This window comes from Sander lucioperca, chromosome 20, assembly GCF_008315115.2.
Source record: "Sander lucioperca isolate FBNREF2018 chromosome 20, SLUC_FBN_1.2, whole genome shotgun sequence".
NCBI lineage: Eukaryota > Metazoa > Chordata > Actinopteri > Perciformes > Percidae > Sander > Sander lucioperca.
The window spans coordinates 13,684,742-13,712,155 of record NC_050192.1 but is presented as its reverse complement, the minus strand read 5'-3'; the positions used below and the strand labels follow the sequence as shown (position 1 = coordinate 13,712,155).

At 40.4% G+C, this 27,414-nt stretch overlaps 2 protein-coding genes across 9 annotated transcripts in view; one reads left to right on the top strand and one right to left on the bottom strand.

Annotated features, from left to right (window-relative positions):
* Nucleotides 1–1,355: 1,355 nt before the first annotated feature.
* Nucleotides 1,356–13,947, bottom strand: ppp1r3aa (protein phosphatase 1, regulatory subunit 3Aa). Of its 3 annotated transcripts, none has more exons than XM_035995863.1 (5): nucleotides 13,718–13,947; nucleotides 9,129–9,184; nucleotides 6,205–6,263; nucleotides 5,996–6,087; nucleotides 1,356–5,433 (listed from the first exon to the last, which is right to left on the bottom strand). In XM_035995863.1, exons 1-5 carry the CDS (start codon nucleotides 13,733–13,735, stop codon nucleotides 2,188–2,190), a joined length of 3,471 nt encoding a protein of 1,156 aa, XP_035851756.1. In that variant the 5' UTR covers nucleotides 13,736–13,947; the 3' UTR covers nucleotides 1,356–2,187. The 3 variants fall into 3 exon arrangements, with proteins under 3 accessions (XP_035851756.1, XP_031140735.1, XP_031140736.1); XM_031284875.2 differs by lacking the exon at nucleotides 13,718–13,947 and adding an exon at nucleotides 7,135–8,008 and having other exon boundaries at nucleotides 9,129–9,198; XM_031284876.2 differs by lacking the exon at nucleotides 13,718–13,947 and adding an exon at nucleotides 7,135–8,008 and having other exon boundaries at nucleotides 5,311–5,433; nucleotides 5,914–6,087; nucleotides 9,129–9,202.
* Nucleotides 12,318–27,414, top strand: part of foxp2 (forkhead box P2) — a 106,439-nt gene continuing 91,342 nt past the window's right edge. The window contains exons 1-4 of one of the 6 annotated variants that reach the window (XM_031284805.2): nucleotides 12,337–12,718; nucleotides 13,965–14,100; nucleotides 21,728–21,794; nucleotides 22,521–22,586. The gene's annotated coding sequence lies outside the window, so the exon portion shown is untranslated. Of the gene's footprint in view, nucleotides 12,719–13,964; nucleotides 14,101–21,727; nucleotides 21,795–22,520; nucleotides 22,587–27,414 lie in introns of all 6 variants that reach the window. The other 5 variants (XM_031284810.2, XM_031284806.2, XM_031284807.2 and 2 more) reach the window with 5 other exon arrangements.

The following is a 27,414-nucleotide window of genomic DNA, read 5'->3' as shown; positions in this document are numbered from 1 at the left end:
AGCAGGGATGAAATTGACAATTTGCTATGTGAATTTCACTTAATTCCAACTCCTGTCTGCAGGCACTAAAATTGAAACGATAAATGACTCCTTAGAGACAGAGGCAAAGATGGGAGTCTGGTGTTCACTTTAAAGGCAGACTGCTCAGGTTCAAAGAGTTGATTTATCTAATAATCAGCATGTAATTCTGCTGAAACATCCTAAGATTATATCCTTCAAAGATCGCCATATTTCTGACCTTTTTCCTAAAGCTGCAAGTTCCTCAAAATGACTAAATTACCTTTTTATAGCAATCTCCCAAATCCAAGAACAAAGAACTGCTGACTGTTCCTCAGGTTTGCGAAGGGTGTCATCTCAAAGTCAGTGACTTATCTTACTGAAAGAGTATGTGGCGGTTAATACACAGTCTGAACAATTGCCAACAAGGATTGTAGTATGACCTTTTCCATTCACACTACAGTACATGTGACTGTAGATGCATACTGACCAGAGCATTCATTTCACTTATGACGTCTCAAAACACCATTGTATACCTTGTCTCCAAGGTATGGAGGGTCTGGCTAGTCCAGACAGCATTCCGGGATGGGAGAAAAACATGCTCTGGTTTATTGGCATTTCTTTAAACCAATCACAATCGTCTTGGGCGGCGCTAAGCTCCGCACTAAGCCGCTGCAAAATGGCCTCGGGAAGGAACTTGTTTTGGTGGAACATGTGTATGTTCAAAAGTTGTTTTAGTCGTGCGAGAGAAAACTCAGATTGGACAGATAGTCTAGCTAGCTGTACGGTTATATCCAGAACAAGTTGTTTACAGACTTATAGAGAAAGTTATTTTTAAAGGGTAATAATAACCTTGGGGGCTCTAAAAAGGAGTGAAATAAAAAATGATAAGATGTTAAAAGTAAAAGCTAAAGAAAATAAAATGGATAATATACTTTTTACATGCATGTCAAATACATTATAAAGCAGGCAATTTAACAAATTGAATTTGACCGTATCTGAAATTAGACCCTAACAACAGTAGAATCTTGCAAAAGGACTAAAAATGATCCTGTGTAATAAATAAAAGTTGAGTATAATGATAAAAGAATATGTGTTAATATGGGTAGATATTGTGTGCAAATAGATCTAGTTACTTTCTCTGCATTCATCAATAAACATTTTGATCTGAATCCAGTTATTTCCTGTTAAGTACCATGAAATAAATGTACAAATTGTTCCAAACTTTCCCTGCTGGTATCATTTTTTTCATGAGTGGGGCAACATTTTTTGTAACATTTAAAATATTGAATCTAAAAAAGTACAACATTACATTTTTAACAAAAAATGTATACTGGAAAAGACGAAAAAAAAGTTTTAAGTTGTTTTTCTTTTATTGAAGAAACGCAAGGAAAGAGAAATGTTTCAAATCTCCAATGCCCCACTGTTACAGACATCCTTTGTCTACAAGCATCAAACACATACACACTTTGTTCACATTTGGTGCATTGTAAAGTGGTATTGGGCCCGTAAACACTGCAAATATACACACATACACATAATTGTTTACACTCAATCAACACATTGAACAACACGTGCTTTCCCATAAAAAAAATCTAGTAGTTTTATTTAAATTTTAACGTTGAATTGCTCAAATTATATATTTGATATATTTGTTTGTTGATTTGATTACCAAAAACAGAACCTCTTCTGATTCACTAATTCAGTGGTTCCCAATTCTGGGTTAGGGACCAACACACGGGGTCGCAAGAAAAATTTAAGAGAGCCACAAGACATAACAGGAGAGGAATAAAGTGGAAAAAAACACATTTCTACTGTATCGAAATTCACTAACGAAAACACTCTTGTTGGTTGGTCTGGTTGAACTGGTTATAACTGGTAGACTTGCAACAAGTGACAAGGTGTCACAAGTAGACACTGCTTTGTTTGAAGGGGTCACAGGTGGAAAAAAGTTGGGAACCACTGCACTAAACTTAGAGTTAGAAACAACTAAATATAAAAACACACGGCCAAACACGCTACGAGTGATATGTGTAGCATTTTGTTTTAACGCACCGTTCTTGTAGCCTCCAATCATCCTCACAATGGTCTCACCAGTCTGAATAAACAGTATAAAGATATTGAAGGCATTACAGTTCGTTTAACAGTGATGTACTGATGTTTAAAAATGCTACATACAGCACTCTCGGCCTATCCCACCATCCCCTTGTTTGTCGCCACTCGATGTCTCTTCGACTTATAAAACCACCAGCACAATGAAAATACGTAGAGCGCAAATAATGCTGGGAAATCATACAGGAAAACAATTAGGAAGATTCCAACAATTAGAAGTCTGGTGATGTGACTGAGGGTGTATAACACACTCCCCCATACAACACTATCGGACTCTTTTAATTTGTCAGAGTACGAACTCAGATTTTTGTGAGATGGGTGGGCTGATCGACTAAAACTCTCCCTGTGGGCGACTACACAGTCTTCTATTTGTCTACCAGTCTCCGGAAGGGTGACTGGTCTTTCTTTTATTTGAGTGAAGTCTTCCTGATCCTTTGGAGAGCTTTGGGCTGATTCAGTCAATGACTGAGCAGCTAAAATGGGGGTGAGGTCTTGGCCGAGATGAACACTTGAATTTAAATCTGTCTGTGATTCTGAGAGGAAGTGAGTTTCTTCTGCTGTGGTGAGTAACTGACTCTCCTTTGGGGAGTATTCCTTGCTCCTAGTGGCTATGCTTTGCTCTAGGCCTTGACCAAGACTTAGGTTTTGATCTGTTGGTAGTTCTGTCAAGGAAAATACACCTGAATCAAAAGCATCATTGAAGTCATTCTCAAAAAGAGGATGGCAATCTTGTGTAATATCAGGTACATCTGCCAGCTTGCCCTCCGTTCCATCAACAATATCTGTGTCTCTATTAGAGGCCTGTTCTTTCTGACCGAACACCTCTTCCCAAATCCCCCTAACCAAATCTTCTCCAAATCTTTCTATGACCATCTCCTCCAATCCCGACTCTATCACTTCAAGTGCTGCAGTATTTTCTGCTGTAATAGGGTCTTTTGTTCCCTCTGACATTTTTTTATATTCAACATGTGGAGAGCACTCAACTTCTGCTGACAACTCCCGTCCTTTCAATTCAGCTGGTGCGTTCCTCCTCTCCCCCTGAGGGTTCTCCACATTACCCATCAACTCCCCCAGCACTTCTATTTTCAGCTTTCCAATACTCACCCTCTCATCTTTGTCTCTCTGACTCATATCTTCCTCTGTTCTTTCTAATGTCTCAGGTTGGTGTTGAAGTTCTGTTGAAGTGTCTTTCTTTGCAAAGTTCTTCTTCGCCGTAACTACTTCTGGGCTTATTTCACGACCTACGTCCTCTTTCTGACCCTTCATATCATCCTGGGTCCAGCTCATTTCTACCACCTCCATGGGCTTTGGTCTGCATTTATCTGTTGGGAAAGGCCTGCATGTATATTGGCCAAATTGGAAGACCTTTTTCATTTCCCTTGATTCCACGTTGTGTCTTATCTGTGCTGCTGGGTTTATTTCCTGTTGCTCCTCAATTATTCTATCACAACTCAAGCTTTTTCCTTCCTCAGTCATATTAGAGACTAATACACCTATTTCAGAGTTCAGTACATTTTCCTGTATTTGTGTCAGTGTTGAGTCATCCTGCTCTTTCTGAATGCACACCTCTTCTCCTGCTTTGATTGGCCTTGACTGTTTATTAAGTACTTCGGAAATTATTGCTGTGTTTCTCCTCTGCCATGATGAATTACGTTGTAAAGCTTTGCCATTATGTTCCTCATTTAATACCTGAACAGTTCCCACTTCTGCACCAATTAGTCTCTTTGTTTCATTGTCGCTTGTCGTACAATAGGAAGGTTCCACCTCTGTCTTTTTCAATACTTCCAAGTTTTTGTTATTTGATGCAACATCTTCGCTCTCTGATTCATCCAATTTGAATTCACTTGGAATTATTTGGCTTTGCTTGACATTTTCCTCAGACATTTGGCTTGCATTGGATTCATCTGCATTTGTCTGTGCAAGTCTTATTTCATTTTCATCGCTCTCATCCTCCTGTAATGGATTTTCACGGTTTTGCTTCAGCCTGAATTCCTCATGTTTCTTTTCATCTGCACACCACTGGGAGATTTCACACTCTTCTGTTTTGTGTGGCCTAAATATCTCCTCATCTGTAGATACTTTGTTTTCCGTACATTCATTCATGATCCCTTCCTCCACCCCTTGTCTGGATGTGGAAAAGACAAACCTCTCCACATCCTTTCTCCCCTTTCTGATTGTCCCCCTAAATGCCAGCGTGTCATCCGTCACATTGTGTGCGTCACCTGTAACCTCCCCTTTCCTGCTGGAAGAAAGACGCTCATCCAGCCTTGCTCCCTGTGAGATGCTATCAACAGCGGTGGCATTCTGAGACTCTGGCATTGCTGTCATATCTGTTGTCTGTGACTCCCCTGAGCTTGTTACTAAGTCAGCTGTGTGTGGTGTGAAGGGCTTATTTCTTCCTATTCCTTCTGCTCTTCCTATTATTCCTTCACTTTCCTGCTCCCAGATCGCATGCTTGTGACACTCAGTTGAACTGTCAACAGAGCCCTCGGACACAGCCGTTGCCCTCTTGAGGCAAAATGCCTGCAGAGTGTCTGTTACAGAGTTTGTCTGTGACCATTGGGATGCATCTTGTGTCGCTGTGTCATTTCTTGGGCTGCTGACACACGCCTCTGCTGGCTGGTGGTTTTCGGCGTTCAAGGTAACATTAGCCAATGATATTTTGCAAGTGTCTGACAGCAGCTGACATACAGCTGAGGTGTGTGCATGTAAGGTGGTGGGTGTATCCATGCCCACCTGAATTTCATACTCTTCACTGTTTGCTGCACATTGGGCATTGGGCTCTTTATCATTGGAGGGAGACACAGACGCTGCTGTCTGCAGCCACTCTGACTCTGGAACACCAGAATGGTCCGTACAGCTCGGCCCATTAAGAAATGCCTGCCATACATCGCACACCGAAGTTTCTTTATCGGTGGTATCATCTGTACCGTTACGACAGGTCTCCCACATATCATTGACAGAAGGTGCATCTTCTGTATTTTCCTCTGACGCTTTTGACAAGGTCTTTTTAGCTCTTCCAGGCCAGACGTCATGCATGTCAGCAGCCCCCCACTGATGGGCTCTGTCATTGTTCCAGTCCAGTGTAAGCAGAGGAATCTGGTGGTAGGTGAGCACCTGTGGACTCTCGTTGGATTGTTTCTTTTGGCATTTATGGTGAAAGCTGGCAGAGTCACCCCACGGAGTTGGCAAAGGCTGAGCAACTTTCTGGCCATTGGCTGAGTCATGTGAATAAGCCTTTGGTACTTGTTGCCTCCTTTGGGAGAGGAAGTCCTTCACACGTGCCAAACGTTCTGCTCTGTGTCTGCTTTTTATGCTATCCACCTGTCAAAAAGGCCAAAGATCAAGCCAAGTGTTAATGCTTGAACTACTTGAACTATAACCAGAGGCTACCAGTTTTGTTAGTCTTTAAGATCATCAGCTACTTTCCAAATACTGGCTTGTTGACAAAAATGAATGCAATGGCCCATTCATTTAGTATTCTTTGATATGTAACATTAATGTGAATCCTCAGCACAGCCTATTTTTGTTTACATCATCAGCTTTACTGCACCTTTACAAACAGGTTGCATTTATTAATAATGGTTTGCACATTTCAGACATGCTCTCATGTGTCAGGTTAGCTGACTTTCCATATCCTTCTGGGGCCCACTGAACACTGTGCAGTATGACATGCATCGTTGGCTCAGGCATCGTATCTTTGCAGGAACAACACACGTACTTTCTCACTTTGTATTTACAGTATATATCTGCAGCTAGAGACTAGCATTGATCGTGAGTTGTTTTGTTGCAAGCAGTATTTACTTCTGGGTGGTGTTGGTGTTTCATTTTTTTCCCAGACTTCAAGAAGAGTCTGTTCCTCCAAAAGATGATAAATGAACCTCACCAAGGGTTTGTGTTCTTCGTGGTATAGTAGTGATTGTATAGCGGTGCTGTCCTTTCTGTTAGCCTCTTCTGCTTTATGTGTGGCCTCAGCTTCTGCAAGAAAAGGACAAACACAAGGGTCAAAATTTGCTTGCACGCTTGCGTATACACACCCCTTCATTATATATATGTATACATGCACACTTACATAAAAACATTAAGTGTACACACCTGCAGCAGCTGGTGATGTGTCACTGGTCTCCATGGTCTTTTCCTCTACTCTTGCCCTCCTGTGGTTCAAAATGAAGTAGGAATAACATTACATAAGCTCACATATGTTTTACAGCTATTAAATCACATTCCGTTTCAGTGTTTCTTTCTTAGCTTTTTATATTCTGCTGTATTTTGAGGGGCTTCATTCCAAAATGCAGAATTTGTTTCAACAATTATTTGAATTCTGTTCACTCTGAACAGAGTTGTGATATGTGGGATGGTCAAACCATTCCAGCTTTTCAAATTCAAAGAGCCACCCTCATTGACACCCTCTTTCCACTAACCACCACAGTTTTTAATGTTGTAATGCGTTTCTCTGCTGTATTATCACATCTACATATCTTTTATACTGTGTCAAGTCAGTCCAGAATATGTATAAATACATAAGTAGTGTTTGTTCCTGAAGCAGAACATAGAAGCAATGTGTGAATTGGAGTCAAAGAGGATAAAGTCAGCGTATCTGGCTTCCTCTGCCATGGTGAGACGTCATGGAAACCTGGACAGACATCTGACCTTAAATGGGCAATATGTGTTCTGCAGTCCAAACATCCATTACTGAAAAGTTACATAATGGCTTACTGTAAACACACAGTTGACTAATGAGAGGAGCAGCACAGTTTAAATAGACACCCACACTGTGTAAAAATTCCTACCACAGCAAATTAGTTATTTAGGACTTTTTTTTGTTTCTGGTTGATTTGTGCAAGGCACAAAGCAAGAACTTGTAAATAGCTTTACTTCTATGAAAAGTTTGCACTGATGGATCCAAAATAACCCTCCATTTTATTTCAATATGGATTATATAATGGCATCTATTGTCCCAGGTGTGATGTGACTTCCTTTGGCAGTGGCATGTTTAAAAAAAGATTCAGCATTAGGTTCTCTCACCGGTTAGCTTTGAGACAGCTCCTCTTGCTCCTGTAGCTGCTACTCTCCTCTTGCACTAGAGGCCCATGCTCCTTTACATGTCCTTTCTGGTAGCAGAACAGCACATAGTTCATTTCCTTGTTATTAGCCCAAAAGGTGCCGACTGAAGTTTCATAACGTAGACAGACCTCTACTCTGATCTCCTCTCTCTCAGAGGGTGGTACCAGAGTATACTTAAAGGTAAACCTGTCTGTTTTCCTATCACTGGATCCAGGCACATACTCGGCCAACAGGTCAAAGTAGCTTGTCCAGCGATCCAGGCTCATCCGGACGTAGACAGACTTACTGAAGCAGAGGTTGACCACCCTGATGATGCCACGGAGTGTGGTGGTTCCCGGGAGGAGCTCGATGCTTTCGAGCTCAACCATCTGTGCTTGTAGCCTCTGTTCCAGCTCCTCTGGGGATGAGGGGACTATAAACAGACAGGACATGTAGTACTCCTCCAAGGGGTGTGTTGCCTCATTCTCAGGGGACTGGCTGGCTTCTACCTCCGTTACTTCAGCATTGTCAAACTCCTTAACCGACACAAGGTTGAGGCCAAATGCATCGGCGAATGACACCTTCCTCCGAATGACCTGTGGGGGCTCTGGTTCGGAGTCCTCCTCTGTTTCCTCGTCTGTGGTGGAACCCATGGCAGATAAGGCCTCCATTTCTCCCTCTTCCTGCTCCCTGTTGCTTTCCTCCTCCATAACAACCCCATCTTCTTCCAAGGGCTGGATGTTCAGACCCTCCATTATGTGCGTCGGTCTGAGAGGCAGCTGTTTGCCCGTTCTGCCGTCTGTCTGGCTTGGACGGTGGCACAGACCAGAGTGCCCCTAGCTTGGCTACAGTGAAACTGTAGAAGGGAGAGCAGGGAGAGGACGTGACTTGACAGATGGAGTTTGGTTACAGCTGAACATTGTGAGTCTGAGCCAGGCCTATTAATAGGACACATATAACTAGACCAGGCCATGCCAGTTATCCTCTCAGTTATCCTCACACAATATGTTTGCTAGTTACAAAATAAATAAAGGGAAATATAGCTTTTATAAAGCACTTTAAAGCAAAACTAGTATACAAACAGGTCCATGTTTGAAGTGTATTGAGTGGGTGTCTATATTTTGCTCCTTCGAATGTGGAATTATTCCAATATCCAGGTGAGACTGCCATTACCAGTATTACAGTATATAATTTTATTACCATTAGATCTAATCTGTGCATGCTCTCAGGAGTTAAGAATTACCACTTGCTAACAATATTCATTGGCTTGAACAATATTGTTTTTGTTTTCATTTGGTTGAACTGGATGTTGAATAAAATGCAGTTGCTTCTTCACTGTGCATGAGGCTGACATATCTCAACAACTATTGATTGCACTGCCATTACATTTGTACCTTTTGTTGATGTCTGAATGAATTGTCGTAACTTTGGTGATCCCTTAACTTTTCATCTAGCACCATCATCAGGTCAGAGTTTCAATTTCTTCAGATGATTGGTGTATGACCAAATACCTCTATAACTAATGACATCCCATCATCTTCAGCTGTACTTTGTGTTGAATGCTAAGTAGTCAATGTTAGCCTGCTAATATGCTAAACTAAGATTGTGAACATGGTAAACATCAGCATGTCACCATTGTCATTGTGAGCATGTTAGTATGCCGATACTAGCATTTAGCTCAAAAATACCGCTGTGCCTAAATTCAGCATCACGGAGCCGCTAGTGTAGCTCTTTGACAATTCAAGTGACATTAAAATGCTCTAATTTGTCACATATACTGTAATCAGTTACACACATGAGAGCTGCTGTCAAATATTGGCTATCTTTATCTAAGAAACTATTCAGTTATTGATTTTACAATGTAAACTATTAGTCACACTGTTTTGGAGAATTTACATAATGTTGTGCAGCAAGTTGAGTAGACTTTAACTGGTGTTGGCAGGAAGTAAAGTGTCCCCAGGACAATGTCACCCTACCTGCTGCAGGGGAAATGCTCTGGAGCTGATGGTGACCTCTGACGTCCATGTGCACACTACAAAAGAGAATAATAATAATAATAATAATAATAATAATAATAATAATAATAATAATAATAATAATAATAATAATAATAAAAATAAGAAGAAGAAGAAGAATTTCCCTGTTGAGATCAATAACGTCTTAAATTATTATTATTGCTGATACTGTGCTTGAAAGGACTTTGAGTTAAGCGAGTATTGACATCTGGGTTGAGTTATCTACAGATCCTCTCGTATCATTGCCATTGGAAGCAGCCTTCATTCTTTAGGTTCACTGCATCTTAGAACAGAAGACTGAAGATTATTCTGTTCTTAGTAGCGAATGGAGTTTGTGTGTGCCACTGTCTCGGATAGGAAATCCAACTAATCCTAGATATGCAGTGTAACTATACCCCCAAAATCCAGTTTATCTTGTAAATAGACTTTAGTGCTGGTTATACAATCCTTCACAGGTAGGTGAGCGGGTTTTTGTCCTCAAAGGGCCCTTTGTTCTATATTTTTAAGCCAAAGAGGTTCTCTTTTTACTTTTACTTGCAGTTTGGTCTTTAAATAGTATCAGAAATTCTCATTTGCAACTTTTGTAAAGGCATAGATGTATGAACGGTTGTTAAAAATGCTATATATTAGTTAAATTCTTGAATTTTAAATACTGTCAACATCAAATGCATACTGTAACAATGTAACAATGAATCCAAAAAGCACTCCGAAGCTACCATTCCCCCAACATGTGCTTTAGTTATTCTCTCTTTAAGTGTTCAAAATATCAGGAACAACTTACACAACAAACTGCTCATAAAAAAAAATGATCAAAAAGCTGAATCAAGTCTTTAATAGTATTAACAAAAATGTGTTTGCACCTGTTATTTTGTCGACCCTTTGCATTTATTAACAGGACGTGTGTGTCTAATGTACAGCAGATGGCACTATGTGATCATAGTAAAATACATGTACCTCAGACAAATGATGTTGAATTTTTCAGTTTGCACTTATTTTGTGATAATGAGTTTCAAGTGTGCAGATAGTGTTAGAGAAAAAAACATTCAATCTAAATTGAAAGGGAAAAAAAGAAAAGTTCTCCTGTGTTATTTACAATCCATTGTATCACGTGGTAGAATTGACCAGTAGGTGGCAGCATACCACCACAATTCCATTATCCTTGTTTTCCTTCCCATCCTCATCACTTCCGAGATGCTGTTTCCTCCTACTTTTTATTTGATGGATTTTTTTCATAATGGCAATTAGGATCTGTAACACAAACCAACACAAATATCCAATAGACCATCTTATTGCACTTTAGGCATTGCAATGCATATGCCTGTCCCGTATTTTTAACTGAACAATAGCCTACTTGTTTTTTTTTTATTACATCAAAATTTCACTGACTTTTTACATTTTTTTTAATCTAGGCCAATTTTAGGATATTTTGGATATATTGTATGGCAACGGTGCATCATATTCCGTGCCTGCACACCAATGTGGGAAAATAGTTTTAGGATTACCCTATTATATTAATATGAACAATTATAACTAATAAGGAGATGTCGAGTATTTTATGTTTTATTCATTAAAAAAAAACTCCGCTTAATTGACGCAATTTAAATTCACACTGGCACACTGAGTTAAACACACCGGCAGCATGCTGGTTTTTTCATTTAAAACAAAACAAATCTTATCCGTGCACAAATCCTATTTCTCACAATAAGTCAGTCATAATATAAATAACACGAAATATAGCATTTGACATGTTGACAGTAGAGAGAATAAGACAAGATACACTTCTCGCGTTTCTTACATTTTTTTAAAAAAAGTTGCCCCCCAACCCTTTCTATTTTTCAGTTGATGATAATCTGGTCATTCATTTCTTGACCGTGAACGTCTCAGCGGTTTGAGAAAAAAAAAAAAAAGAAAAGAAAAGAAAGACGAGACAGAATCAAGCAAAGCCTTTTAACTACTGCTGACTAGCTTTGGATCTACTATTAAATGCATTAATAGACTAAATTACCTTGTGAAGGTATGACAAGAATGGATAAGACAATTCCTTCATTCAAACAGTGCATCTAGCCTACTTATTCTTTTTGTAGGCTAATAAAGTAATTATTTAGCAGTGATTTTATTAGATAACATTTAGAATGAGGTATAGTTAGTCTATGCTCGTGTTTACATTAAAATACGTAGGCCTAATTGCATGTAATAACAACAATTTGTAAGATATTTACCATTATTGATTACCCATCGTTTTACTATATCACTTCCAGACGATTATTAAGTCTTTTTTTCCCCTCTGCAAACTGATTCAACTAATAAGGTGTATCTAAAATGTATTTAAAAATTAAGGCTGGTTTAAAATGTGTAGCCAAAAATTCCATTAGTGAGGTTGAACGTACAGTTTAAATCCGGACTTGAAGGATACTGAAGCTGTCCATGCTGTTTCCTGGTTTACACAATCTCACATTTTATCTTCATTTTACATCGATGTAGCCTACTTCGTCGGGATTCATTTTCACAACAGTGATTACATATTTCTTTTTTTGCAGAATTATAATAGTCTTAATAGCATAATGTGAGCGACGTAGTTTACTAAACAAATATGACAGGGAAAACGCACAACTTCCTATAAAACAAAATATGTTAAAGGTTAGAAAGGAAAACAATGTCGTTTGATGTCGGTCACTGTGTGGTCGCCATGGAGAAGGATATCACAGATAAAGGAAAAGTTCTTGTTGAAAAAAATTGCAGGAACACTACGGTAATATTTATATAGTGATTCTTTTTTCGTGTAGTTCCCACTTGCGGATGTCTTTGCATTAAAGCGACTTCTTGGTGATCTCATTCATATGAACGTTTCTCAGATACAGCAACTTATCTTTTGGTTGTAAGGACCGTCCCGTTACTGGAAGGTTACCGGTTGACTCCCCAACAACAATGCATTACCCTATCCTACTAGAAGCTTCCTTAACACACTACTCTCAGCCCTCTGATAAAAGCGGCCGCTTAGAGAAATAGGCAACCAGACCGTGATACGTTTGAAAAAGGAGAAACAAACTTTTTAAATTACTTTTGTGTTTACTTAGCAGGTGGCCCTGACGTCACACGGGGTCGCAGTACGCCCAAAAATAACAACACACCTCCGCGCACAAGCAAGTGCCTCCCCTGGGGGGGTTTCTAGTCCCAAATATACTTGCTTGCTGCGATACAGCTTGATGTGTGTGTTTGAATCGTAACGAAAAAAAAACAAGCCGCGTCTTCCTCGCATTGCGCGTCATTCAAACAGGACTCAGTGTACTGCTTTTCCCTCTGTTGCATTAGTAATAACAGCGGCGTTGACGGGAGACAGCAGGAGAGAGTGTGTGTGTCTCCGACAGCGGTGCCCAGCGGAGGAATATTGAGCTTTTTATTTACTCTGCAGCTTGTTGTTCATTTTTCCTGCGTTATGGTGAACTTGTACAGTCACGTGTGAAGATCTCTGCAAACATAGAGGACGACGACTTCTCACCTGGTGTGTCCCTTTGACTTTACCGCGAGGAGAATATACCTGCCATTTTTTTGTGGTAAGTTTGTCTTCTTGTGGTTAGCCTATTTCTCTCCGCACTCTTTGACTTTTTGAATTAGGAAGTGGACCGCCGGCCACAAGTTTGTTCTGTGTTATCTAGCGCTTAACTTGACTTGCAACATCATTATTTACTCGTTGCGCGTGGACTTTTGTCGTTCTTTTTAATTAGCGAGCAGCTGTTAACATATTTCACCTATATTTTAGTTCGGCTTTTTCATGTTGGACCTTCAGACAGCACTGTCCAAGCTTTGCCTGCTCTGAACGCTGAACACTGACTTTTGAAAATCCCACTTATTGTTTCCTATCTGCATTCTTTTTTTTTAACCTTTAGCCTAATTCAATGTATAAATGCGGCTTGCAAATTGTAGTCCATAAACGGTTTTTATTAACCACCAAGTGATAAATTACATATCTAAAGACGTATTGTAAAAGGTAATCTGTTCAGAAATGTGCTGAATTCGGTAATATTATTGATAACTGCCCTGTTAGAGTTTTATTTGATCTAAACGCGTCTTTAACAACATCTAATGTCAGATTATATCTCCATTAAATGTCATTAAAAGCCATTTTACTGCCTATTTAGTGTTTGCTGTAATGTATTGGTTATTGCTAAATTGCAGTAATTACTACAAACATATGTAAACGGTGAATAAATGATGTTACATACAAGTTGTTATATGTATATCACATATTAAATCGACATGACATATTACTTTTCTTATTTGTCATATAGGCAAGGATTACTGCAGTTCTTAAAATTCCTTTGGTGTTGTTGCCATGGCATTTCTATGTGTGACACAAGGGTTGCATATAGATTTAAAAGCATTTTTTTAATCTGTCCTCCATGTTTTTTAAAATAGCATTGTCACAGTTTCTTTAGCTCAAACACTAAAAATGAAATGCAATTAGATTCAGAGCATAGGCTGCAGTTGTTTATAATTATCAATGCTTTATCTGCATGATCAATATCTATGATTATCAGCAGTCAACACCTTACCGTGCTTGCTTGCTCCATTTTTATATTCCATCTTTTTTTGTCCAGAAACAAACAGGGATGCTGGTAGCATATCAGAATTCATGATGACTGATCTAAAATTCTAATTAAGCAAAACAGTAAAAGCTCATAAAAGCTTCTGCTGAGTTCCTCTATTTCACTCTCTGTGTCTTGCCACTGTTCTCTTGCAAATCACTGTGGCCCAAAAATCAATACATGTAACCTTTTTTTTTTTTTTTTTTGGTTAAAGAGAGACTAACGAGGTAGTGGGAGCTGCTGAACTCTTCGGGCCTGTCCTCTGATCAGCTTTCACCCCTGGATTAGCTGCATCGACCCTCCTTGTTCGAGCCGCAGGGTGCACAGGTGTTCCCTCCTCAGTTATGCAGGTGTGGGCCAGTTCCCCCCTCACTCAGCAGCTCTCACTCTTCAAAGGCCAGGCGGCAATAAATGCCCCTTGTGAAATATGGCATCGACAGTGCACAATCAACCCCTTTGTTGAAGTGCCCCTGTAATCATTTCTTAAAACAGGTTTAAATCAGTCCCTACCCTCTTGTTTACTTGTTGTCGGGGTGGTGTGTGCAGTAAGTAAGGCCACTTGATTTTGTAAAACAGGATGCATTTTTTTCTCCCAAGGCAGTGGGAGAGATTGAGAGAGACTTGCCATTAGTCTCCCTCCAACACTGACCGTTGTTGGGAGCAGTGCACTTATTACCCCGACTCTCCTTACTCTGCGTCCATTTTTTGATTGCCGCATTTATCATCGGGCGGTCGTGCTCTACATTATGGTAATAAGAAAACGAATGTCCTCTACAGGATTAATGTGTATACCCTGTCATACGTTTCAATCATTTATCAATGTTAAGATTTAGCTTTTAGCTCAATGAACACTGGTTGATGCGTGGTTTTATCTTAGGTACGGAAATTGTTGCTTCCAGCTGAGCTGATGTAGAAAATGCTTTGCAATTTGTTTTTGAAATCTGAGAGTCCTATGCAAACTTTGTGTGCATTTACTGTGAATGCAGAAACTGCTCAAACTGGCAATACAGGCAACATGCAAACTGGCAGATTTAGAATCAAATCCAATGTCCAGAAAGTGGATTTTCTGCACAGATCACATCAATACTGTTTTGAGTCAGAGTACTTCTTAGGCAATGAAACACTTTAAGATTAGCTTTTGAATTGCACCCATCCCCCAACACCTCTGTAATGAAACAGACTGCTCGCTCAACCCTTGAGGTGTTGCTGAATTTGGGGGGAAAATGGGTACGAAGAATTTAAAGGGAGTGGTGCACCAGCTTCATTTTTTCTAACCATCTCACAGAGCTCATCCATCCATGTACACAGTGTGCTTTCATATATAGCTAACTTGGTCCTGTTACTCATCTTAAAGGCAATTAAATGGCAAAAGCTCAGGTTTTATCCTGGTTAACTTCATAGAAATGTTTCCATGACAACCTCCATGCAAGTTAAAGCAACCAGAAGTGATCAAGTCCTTTTTTTCCCCCCTCCTCTCCTTCTCCCCCTCCCACCCACTTGGGTTCCCTCCCCCCTCTCCTGTAAGAATGGAATTTGTGTTGACAGTTTTGGCCTTTAATGGCACTTTTGTGCCACGCAAAAGTATTTGTTTACCAGGATCATATACTGCAAGCTGTCAGCTTGGGAGAGATTGACTTCTTAAGATAAAAGAGTGTATTACATGCTTAAGAGGCCACCCTTTTGCACTGTAATTATCCACATCACAGTAATGATGTTTTGTGTGCCACAGTTACTAAGAGTCTTGAGACAGCTCAGACTTTTTTAGTTACGCTCTAGGTCACTTCTTAAGCCTGACTCGACACTGTTGTGAGGGAGAAACGTTGTGACTCTTTGGCCGGAGAAAGCTGTGCAGGGTGGGGTCATGGGGATGAGGATTAGAAAAGAGATTGCAGGCTGCCCACACAAGGGTGAGATAGGAACTATCTGAGGAAAGAGTCCGTGACTAGCCATTTTGTTTCATCTCAGTTCATAGTCACATGTAGAATTTGTTTGAGTTTACTTTTATGGGTTTTATGTTTGCTTGGCCAAGTTCAAAAAGACTGCGGTTACATATTTACTTAGACCAAAACAATCAAGTGTCAAAATATCTTGCAAAGATTGTTTTACAAATATCATATCTTACGTCATCATACCTCCCTCCAAGGATTGTAAAGCCACAAAAAGTGTAGCTTTTGGCTGGTGTGTGTGTATAACCTCGCAGTGCGCAGGATTCTGAAATGGAAAAGGACATGCATGTTAAGTTCTAAAACAAACTTTTGGTTTGCTTACACAATATTTCTTTAAAGCTATGTAGGATAATTTATGCCTTTTCATAAGGTTTAGAGTTCACCTCTTGGCACCATAGTCTTGACGGTGACCTTGTAGTTTAATAGTCTCCTGTTGAGCTGACACTCCAAGCTGCCATAATAAGCTTGGCCTGCAACACTAACTGACTTGTCAGTCTGTTTGTCCAATAAACATATTTGAATCACAGTACACCAACAACAGCCACAGACCTTTGCTAGTTTTTTTTTTTTTTTTAACTGCCCTCAGTTTTTCCTTGTTCCTTGTTGAGTTAACAATTGCATGTTTACTTGCTGGTCAGTGTGGTGTGAAGGCATGGCAGCTCTTATTCAAGTCACGGTCAGATCGACAGTGTCCTGGTGTGAAAAAATGTGTTGGTTTTGGGGTCTTGCCCTGAATTAAAGATAGAGGGTCACTCGTGGTAAAAGGCAAGGTCACTGTTGCTGAGAATGCATTCAGCCTTCAGCCTGTCACTCGTAAACAGTCAAACCTCATGTGAGACAGCACCGTAGGCTAACTCAACAGTGGTAGCTAACTCAACCATTGTTCAAAGGGCCTTTATTAAGACATCTCTGGCATCTTTTAGTAATGACAACATCATTGTATTGTTAGTGGTAGGTGTGATAGATACTGTATGCTGCACATTTTACAATACAAGTAAAATGAGGAAAAACAAAGTTACACTTCTTTGGGTCAATTCCAACCTAATAAATGTCTGACAACCAGAGGGTAATGATCTGAAAAAAATGGATTAGTTTTTGAATGTATGCATGGCTAAGATAGCTGAGCTTTAGCCATAGATTATTTGTGTTTCTGACCAGGATACAGATACATCAATACTTAACAGTTAGTGTGTTATTATTACCTCTCCAAGGACCTTTCCTCTTTACCCAGAGAGAAAGAAGGAGAAAATGTTTATTTCAAACATTTTGTGAGAGGGGAAAAAACATGGGGGAAGGGGATTTGTGACAGTAACAGTTTTTGACAGGCACATTAGGCTGCAGAAAGAGCATCCAGCTCGAGGCTGAGGGCATATGGTGCTGCCTTCTGCCGGCGTCGCTCTAGACCAAGTTACAACACTCGCGCAGGGTCACGACTGTCTCAGGTTTGTTCCTTCTGTCTCCCTCGTCTAAATAAAAACAGTAGGAAAAATGGAAGTGGGGGGTTGGGTGGTGGTGGCGGCGGCAGTGTTGAGTGGGTTTGGCGGGCAGGGGTGTTGTACAGTAGCTGTGTCTTTCAGTAAAGGACAAAAGGAATGTTTCCAGTCGAGCCCTTTGGGCCAGGACACAATTTGGTCAAAAACATGGAGGAGAGTCGTTTGACATTTTCAGAGATGCATCGCTGTTGGTGTGCGTCGTTTCACGGCAACACATGCTCCAACACAATGTTTGTTTCTGGCATGGTGAATACACAGTTGCATAGAACATATTAACAGTTATCTAGTGACAAGCAAGTACAGTTTAGTGATTTAATCTCCTTTCACCATCTGAACACCCACCTCTTGGATGGCAACCCCTAATCCTACTCTAAACAATGACCGTGTTTTCACCACATTGGCGCTGTTAGGTTTTCTACTCTGTAATGTGGAGAGGATGGACTTGGATAATGTGTAGGATGACGCAGGGCTCTGGTCTGAAGACAGCGGATCGGTGGGAGGGTAATTACAGGCTACTGTGCGGCTCTCTGGATTTTCCCTAGATCACAGCTATAGGCCTCGAAGCTCAGCCTCCATTGCTACTCTCTGAGAACGAAATAAAATGGCCACAACATATGGAGGCAGCAAAACAATGGTTTATTTTTATGATATTTGATGAGTGGTTTTTAATTTAGATTGTCACTTCTGGCAAGCAGCAGGGCAGATGGTGCAGACTTGAGTGCCCATTAGAGCCTAAATACCTCCGGGCAGCTGTTGGTCATAAACTTTTTTTTTTGTTTTTTTTCATGCATGTTTTTATTTCTCTTTGCATTTTCTCTCTTTAACACAGCTTGGGTCAAGAGGAGTCAAACCTGTTACAACACCTGTTTCTGCATATGCAAATCTGTTGTTTTGTCATTTCATTAGGCAAGGCAAAAAGACAAGGGTCCCTTGTGGTTGCAAATGTGACTGGCACTGGGCCCAGTTGGCAGGCTACACAGCAGAAAGATGCTCGAGGCGGGGTGAGGGGAGGGACGAGATGTTGGGTTTCTTTAGGAAAGCAACTCAGCCATCGGATGCCTTCACATTACATCTCAATCTGGATTGGTTCCTAAATTTCTGACTCAAAGTTGTCTTGGAATTGAAGAAGGGCCCCCATTATGTGTCTTTGTTTTCACTAGCTGGAAGTGAATGACCAAAGGCATGCCCAGTAGCCCAAAACTGGCATACGCGTGTCTGGCACACGCAGCCCCCCCCCCCCCTTTCACTGTCCTCTTCTCTTTCCCTCCTCCTCCTCCCATTCTCATCCCTTCATCATCTGGCGCTCTCCCGCAGCGCTCGCCTCTTAACCACATGTGCCAGTGCCAGGCCTGCTCTTGCTCTGGGGCTAATTGTTCACTGGTAAACTGCATGCTTGTTGGTGGGGGTCTCCCCTTCATACAGGCACACAGCTACAAAGCAGGATGGTGGCTGTGGGTGGGTGGGGGGTACAGATCACGATCTCTCCATGCAGTTTATTTGCGCTGTATAAGTCTGAAGATTGTCGGTTGTAATCCGGCCTGTGCTCTGAATGCAAAAAATACACCATGAAATTAAAGGTTATTGCAGGAGCGTAATGCAAAAGCTCTGTTCAAGATTACCAAAGCTGTTTGCAGACCTGGGGAAAATGAGAAGGGGAGACAGCAGAGTATGCTTTTCGTTCCTGTTTTTGACAGTCAGTCCAAGACTCTCCCTCTGAGAACTGGATTGGTTTGTCATTTTTGAACAGATATTGATTAATATTCTTTGATTTGCCTGCAGTCCAGTTGTATAAAAAGCCCTTGGGACACTGCATTTAGATTGACTTTGTGAAGTGGTTGCTTAAAGTTTAAAATTACATGTTGAATTTTTGCTCAGTTTGGTCTTCTTTTCTAGTTGTCCAGTATTACTGACCTGTGGCCGAGTCCAGTCTAATCCATTGTTACTTGTTCTAATCTAGTGTTATTGTTGTCTTTTCCTGAGTGCCCTCCTCAGCCTAGACCAAAGACGTAGATGGATGGATGGAAAGACCTAGGACTAGTACCGGTGCTGAGTTAATCTCATCTGATAATTTAGGCCTTCATCCTCCTCCCTCTCCTGTCTTTTCTCCCCCTCTCTATCTTCCTCCTCCCTTCTCTACCATGGCTTGGTGGGTCTGATTTGTAGTTCTGCTCCTCTCTCACCACACAGACGGCATTAAAGCCAGGCCCCACAAGCCCCCTCTGATACGGGAGAGTTCATTAGAGATGTGCCTTTGATGGGCAGCCTTTTCATGTGACTACCGGTTTTTCAAATACCTTGATGTAGAAGCTTAAGAAGGCATTGTGCTGTAAGCCCTCCTTTTGATGCGACTTATTTAGATCTGCATAGTAAATCAGGGGGGAGTAAATAACCAGCCAACAGATGGAAGCAAGGAGATAAGGCACCAGCGAACAATCGCATTTGTATTTTGTTATGATGTTGACAGCAGCTAAAATTCACTAATCTAGAGCCACTGATCTGCATTTCAAAGAAATCTCATTTAGCAGCGGGGAGGATAAAGTTCCTCTCATTGTGTCTATTTTATTGCATTCTTCACTAATTTATCTGCCCACAGATTTAACGTGCAGGGCTTGGTGGTAGGAGCTGGCGTCCGCGCGTTGCATAGGGGGTCTTAAATACTGTGAAAGCGGTTACGTCTAGACTGTGAGCGGAGGGTAATTACACGTCTGACCATGAATAGAATGAGCTTGAAGACTCATCTTTCTTCGGGCGGGCCTGAATTGCTCGACTAACACTGATAAGGAGCATTTGGTCCCCAAAGAAATATTGCCAGTGACTTTCCATAATGCCCCCCTAACCCCCCCTTTTCCAACACCGAGGATGGTATTTACTTTTAAGATAAAGTTATTGTGTACAGTAATCTGACTTGTTAGCATAATGTCCTCTTTCATCGCAGGACCCTCCTTTTTCTGCAGTGTGGAAGTATTTGTGGTCCGGGTCTTAAATAGTTTATCTTGACTTAGTGCACGAGCGCTTTATGTAAATATCAGCCTATAGCATTATTAGGCCTTCATAAATACTTGAATGCATTTGCCATATTTATAAGTTGATAGAATGTACCAATGGTTTTGTATTTGGCATAAAGATACGTGTGGTATTTGTAAATCCCCACGAATTGGAGGTCATACAGACTAATAGCATTCCTAATGCTTTTCCAGTTAATAAAATATGACATCTGCACAGCCTAGAGGTGTTGTGATAGTGAAGTCTACTTAGCAGCAAATCATTTTAAGTAAAGGGGCGTTAACTTGAAAAAAAAATGTATATCTAAATTACATTTAAAACTCTCGGTTTTCTTTACTTCACTGTCAGGTTGACAGCTTTAGTTGTCCTGTGCAGCTAGGCTTTTTGCAAATCTCACTTTTTTCCCATCTTATTACTTTATATACATAGAACTAGATTTCTCAAATGTTGAAATTAATTGGGATTCTATATTATCCTAAACTTGTCAAACCTTTTCAACATACATTGCAGTGGTTGGTGCCCACCCCCACCTCGATCCCTCTTACCTCATTCTGAGTAAATGTTGCACAGCAATCTGTGCAACATTTTTCACAAACTCAAAACAGTGAAAAATTAAAGCAGTTGGCATGTTTTTTTTTCAGCTGTGCTCTTTGAGCTGAGGGCTTTTCATACAGTTCAGAGAGCACATTCCTTAGGATTCAGCAGTCGTTGGTTGCCTGTAGGGGTCATTGGAATTCTGGGAGAATAAAGGGAAGGGGGGGGGGGGAAGTCTTGTAGAGGAACGTCCAGGCCATTTTGTGCCCCTCATACCCCTGGCAGCAGAAATTTCCAGAGCAAGTCCAGAGCAATCTTTAGCTACAGTTGTGGTATTGTACACTCCTGCTGCAGTTGTGTGATTAACAGAAAAAAATCATCAATACTAATGTTCTCTAAATTATAGCGATGCATAGCATGTGTACTTAGATGTAGACAGCTAAATGGACCTACATGAGAAATCAATCGTGTCAGTTTAATAGTGTGATTTACTTGGCGTTAAGAGCTTGAGCCTTCCAGGCACTGCACCTTTTAACTTGAGAGAGTGAGGAGTGTGTGTGTGTGTCTGTGTGTGTGTGTGTGTGTGTGTGGGGGGGGGGGGGGGGGGGAGGGGGTGTGTGGCTTTTCTGTACTGTAAGTTGTCTGTTTGTGCACACACACACACACACTATACACACACTATATATATATATATATATATATATATATATATATATATATATATATATATATATATATATATATATATATATATATATATATATATATATATATATATATATATAAGCTCTCATGCTTCACTGCAAAATCCAGGTGCACTTTGTTGTTCCAAAGTTTATTGCTTCACCTACAAGCTGTACAGACAATGGTTATGCAAGACACCATCTAGCCCACACATGTCCACACCAGTACTGAATGTACTTAGGAAACATGAAAAAGATCAGCCTTTCATGAATAGCTTTTGGACTAATGTTATACTTTGCTGTTTTGTCTTATCTCAGATAGCTGACATCGCTGGACTCCTTCCACTCCTGTGACGGACAACAACCGCAAGTTCTCTCCCCTAGGGTGAGTATTTGAACATGGTCCATTCATGTCCACCTGTCAAAGAATCCTTAACCTTGATAAAGATTAGAGTAGCATTAACAATGTATTTTCAAGGATTGGTGTTAAAATGAATGAACAGTAACCTGCAGTGTATTCTCAAGATCATTCTTCTTTCCGAATAAAACTCTTCTAAGGCATGTCCTTTTTTGTTTTAATAAAACTACACTATTTTTTTTTTTTTTTTTTGTATTAAGACCCAACTGTGTCTATTGGTGGTGTTACAGTATTGTTAGCCCTACTGTGTTTGGGTGATTGTAGTGGCTATTGGAGGTCAAGGGGGCCCCACCCCCTCCTCAAATGTAACAAATCTTCATCTTGTCCACCTTGATAGAATTCCCCCTCCACTGGGCAACCTTTCAGTTGTGCCTGTTTGGTTTTCACACCCCAAGGATTTTCAATCTACTCTAGCTTAGAAGTTATGATATGCATTATGGCCGACAAATGTGGGCAAGCTTGGATATCAGTTTAAAAAAAAATAAAAAATATTTACTTTGTTGGTTGAGATTTGTAGCCGAGCAGAACCGAATTATCTGAACAGGGTTATATTAGCTCTAACCTGATGTTAGTGTACCTGGTATGTACTCTATACTGGCTATACAGAAACTAGAAGGCAGAGATACAACTTTGTTCAATGTACTGCTCATATTTGTTAGTCCGAACATCTATTTTCCCCTCTTTTCTTTTTAGGATGAAATATGCACACTCTGCGCCCGTAGAAAAAAGCAGACGATACACACTGTAAAGTCCAAAGTGGTAAGTGATAGCAGTTTTTACTGTCCTTGCATGCCTGGTATTGTGTTTTTCCCCAGATAGATGTGTCCACTGTAATGAGCCACATCAGTCATACCTGTTAGTGAGGTTTGGCTTCAGAGTAACACAATCCTGGGTGCTGAAATGACAAAATAGCACAGCCAGGTATGAGAAAAGTGTACCTGTTAGTACATGGACCCAACTTCATTGAGAACCGATCATCATTTAAAATGTTGTTGGGATGTGGGTGATTTGCGTACATTTCCCGTAGTAACTTATTTCAAATGCCAAGACAGATATTTGTATGCATTTCTCAAGCACAGTGTTGTTTTAGCTGAGCATTAAATAATACACGAGTGAAATGAGTGAAATATATGGGTGATATCAAATATTATCTGTTAATCAGCTAATATTAAAAACTCTTTGATTGATCCTGCATTATTGTAGTTCTGCAAAACTTGTTCATGGTCAACGATAGCTCCATTCTCCAAGCTAATGATACAAGATGGTGTATGTCACCAGTTCAGTCCACAAATGAGTGTGAGGAATCTCAGGTCACGTAATGGGAATCACCAATTATATTGCCATCATGACTAATGTGGCCATTCTATTGATTAGATCGCTCGTATATACTCATGCATCCATGCCGCACAAGTACGCACACGCGCACACACACACACACACACACACACACACACACACACACACACACACACACACACACACACACATTTCCAAACACTTTCATGGTGAGAAGAAACACAATACAACTTTTAAATTTTGTTGGTTTGAAAGTATGTCTGTGTGTGTGCGTGCGTGCGTGCATGCTTGTCAATGTTTGAATGGAATAATTTGCTACAGGTATGTTCCATGTGCTGTCACTCAACAATCAATGTTTAAATATACAAAATCAAAGTGAAATGTACTTTTTGGTTTAAAGCTGGAAATTGCTGTCCATTTGCTTTGAATCAGGCCATTGGTTTATTTACATATTCTACCCCAACCTAAGGTGTGAAATCTATTTATCAAAGTGCACTTCTCGTGAAGAAGCACCTTTGAGACACAGATTTGATTAAAGCGTACTGGCAGGAGTGAAGATGCTGGGTGGCTTGGCTGCAGAACCAAGTCCACCTCCCCAAGAGTCCTATCTTTTCAGAGTAAAGCAGAGTCTAGATTTCCTTTTCAGCCTAAAAGAGATTTAAATATTAGTTCTTAATTTGTGTAGTATTCAGTTAAATCTTCAAAGATGAACTCTTACTGCATATCTGCTGGCCTAAAAAAGTCCTTCTAATCATTGCAAAAAAGTGTAATTGCCCCAACACTGCAAGCCGTACTTCCAGTGTAGACATATATAAAAATCTACAGCAATTAAATATATCTTTGGCTGCTTTAAAGAAGCCACAGTTCGGACTGAATAGCCCTCTGCTCACATTTCCAGTTTGAAATTGATTTCTTGTCATAGATCAGAGACCTCTTGTCATTCCACTTCCAATCCTCAAATGGTTTCTCTGAGCCTGCTAACTGTCGTCCCTGTGAGTGGGCAAACAGGGGGAACCTCCACGGATCTTTACCCTGGGCACTCAGAGCAGTCGAGGGGGTAGAGGCAGAAATCAAAGGGACTTGGATCATTCCCCATTGCCAGCCTCCATTGTCTAGCTGATTTGGGATTGCTGGAGAAGGTGAAAACTGCGGGGTGGAGTGTGGGGGTGGATGGAGATCAGGCAAAGCAACCCCCTTTTTTTCTAATCTTTATCCACCATTAACCCCAGTGCCCCAGTGTGTGGCTGAGATCAGGGCCATTGGTCAATCCCCCATTCACTGCCACCCAGAATATTTTAAAGTTAAGCCCCCTCGCTTAACAAAAAAAGTCTTACTCATCAAAGGTTTACTCTCCCTTCTTTTGCTCACATTCCCAAGGATCTGCTGCCGTTCTTCATGCACCCTTCTCTCTATGGTCCACTGTTTTGTCTTCACACTTAGGCAAGGGGGAGGGAGAGAAGTTGGAAGTTTTGGAAGTTCCCCAAGTTTCCATATTTCGATTTAATAAGGTTTGGTTTGGGGTCTGATAGTGCCACGCTGTGAGAAAATTGGAGCAAAAATGGATTGACCAATGATGTCCTGCCCTTTGCTGATCTCTGGGATTAAGAGCTGTCCTGTTTTTAAATAGACTCCGCAATTGTACTTACATTATTTCTGCAGAGGAAATATTTTTCCCACCTGGAATGTATATTCCCAGCTTTTTTCTCCGGTTCTTTGCTGGTGAGAAGAACGCCTCATATGAAACCCATCACACATTGGAAAATATAACCATAACGAGGCTGAATTCAGTCCAGATCTCCTTCTCCTATATGAACATTTCAGATTCCTTCTCTATACTATATCTTTTCTTGGCAGGTGTCAGGTATTTATCTTTCACAGGTCTGATGTTAAAGAGAAATGACTGAGGGACAGAATAGAAAAACAATAGTGGATGTGGTGATGCAGGGCAGACGGTGAGGAGTGAAGAAAAGAGATTGCATGTAGAGTGTTTGTCCAGGGTGCACAGTTGCCATGAGAATGGAGGGATGGAGGGGAGGTGAGGAGGCTCAGAATAAGTATTGCTGTCATTTCTTGAGGAGAAAATAAAGAGGCTCAATGAGTCTATTGATCCTCATGGCTGCCTATGCTGTTCTCTCTTTATTTCACTTTCCCTCTTTTATCCAGTTGTTTTTGAAATGCCAAATCGTCATGCTATTTTGCAGAAGAATGTGATTTGGGAAATTATAATAGTAGGGGTGTGCAAAAAAATCGATTCATATTCGAATCGCAATTCAAGTTCTACCGATTTCAAAATCGATTCATAGAATTCCAAAAATCGATTCATATATTCATTTTTTTTTTTTTTAAATTGTATGTCTACTGCAATCACATGGGAAAAGTAACTACATTTACATACTGTGAATCGTTTTTTGAATCGAGAATCGTTTTTGAATCGATAAATCGATTTTGAATCGAATCGTGAGCCTAAAAATCGATATTGAATCGAATCGTGACATTTTCTGAATCGTGCACCACTATATAATAGGAAAAAAAGATACTTTTCCCCTCAGCAAACTTGGCCTTGGCATACTCTGAGGCCCCAGTAGTGTTGTAAATGTACACCTCATATTAGAGATGACTGATACTTTAGAAATGACTGATTGCAAATACTGCATGCACCAACTTCATGTCTATAAACGAGCAGGGATCGAGTGTTTCACATGTTATTCTTTCCCTGCAATTTAATTGGAGAAAGCTTGGGTGCGGAAGCTGGACTCGATGGCATCTCTCCAAGAGCCCGAGATTATTGTGAAACCCAACCCGAGGCAGGCATGACATCAGAGCAGCCTGACATTAGTTTGAACTCCTTATTTCAGGTGGGAAGAATTATGAGTGGCTTCACTCGCAGGTGATCGTGTCCAATGAATCGGTCGCACACAGTCGCACATTCTTCTCCCAAGGTCTACATGCTGATTGTCTTGACAGATTGAACTTGTGTGTTATCACCAGACTGTCACGCAGCCTCATTTTTCAGCCTGCACACATAGCCTTCAGTTTATGTTAGCCCTTCACAGTCCAGTGTTTTATAGGGATATTGTCATTATGACATAAACTAAATCTACACTATTTTAACCCTACAGGGACTGCATACTATGTTTCAGTGTATAGAACTATCTTGAGACAAATCAATGCTGAATTCTTAGTATTTGAGTATTTGATTTCCAAAACGTGACATGACAAACATTAGGTGAATACCGTCATATACTGTACGTTATCCACAGAAATTGGCTTCTAGGAAACACATCTGTGTTTTTGTTCTAAATCAACCTCAGAAGAAATTGTGGCAATGCGATTTTGGCTTCCTGTGGTGAAATAAGACTTGCATTCTTTAAGTAATCAGATACAAAGAAGGTTTGTATAAATGTAAATGCGATTGTTTGTTCTGTTCTGTTATGTATGGTATGAGATTTTGTGTCATGCATATTTAAATAGAATGACAACAGCATTCAAATTGTTTCACTCTTACATATAGTTCTTTGCATATTGTTTTAATTACATAGTGTCTAGGTGTGTCTAAACTACACTTTTATTATTATGAAAATAACACTTTTATTGTCTTTGACAATTAACATTCTTAAAGATTCCCTCCGCTCAAAAATGTTTTTCTTATGTTTATGTACCCTAAAATGCCTGACCTTGAATATACTGACTTGTATCTGTGCAAAGTCTGTCACAAGAGAGGTGTTTTGACATTCCTCTCCTGAGGGGGAGATCTCTGTGCACTTCCCTTAAATCTGAGATTTAAACGCAAGCTAGATTTCCTACGACACAGATTCAAAAGCCAAACAGTCTCTAATGTGCAAATGCCGGAAAAGAAACGCAGAGTGATCGGTACAGTACAGTACAGAGAGTGAAAACACACTGTCATTGTAGCTGTGTCAGCCACTGCAAGCTAACAAGCTAACAAACAACTAGGGCTGTGCTCGATTAAAGAAATTCTTAGTCGACTAACACTCATTCAATGGTATCGACTAATCGATTAGTTGATTTAATCGACAGATCTGTAAATCTGAGGTTCTCTGCAAAGAGTCATGCAAAAGCACCACTTTAATTCTTGTGTTTACCAGAGATGTGCTCGTACGTTTCTTGGAAATAAGTCATTCAGCATGAAAAAAGCATACAACATGACTAATCGACTAAAGAAATCTAAGTTTACTAAGACCAAAACGACCGATTAGTCGACTAATCGACTAAGAGGGAGCAGCCCTACAAACAACCAATAACAGATGCTAACTACACTTACTATTCTGAT

Excerpts from the sequence above, each read along its gene's own strand:
- ppp1r3aa (XM_031284875.2), bottom strand. The coding sequence starts at position 7,907 with ATGGAGGGTCTGAACATCCAGCCCTTGGAAGAAGATGGGGTTGTTATG. Across the intron at positions 6,088-6,204 it reads CACATCACCAGCTGCTGCAG|AAGCTGAGGCCACACATAAA; the intron begins GTGTGTACACTT and ends CTTTTCTTGCAG. Across the intron at positions 5,434-5,995 it reads ACGAAGAACACAAACCCTTG|GTGGATAGCATAAAAAGCAG; the intron begins GTGAGGTTCATT and ends CCTTTTTGACAG.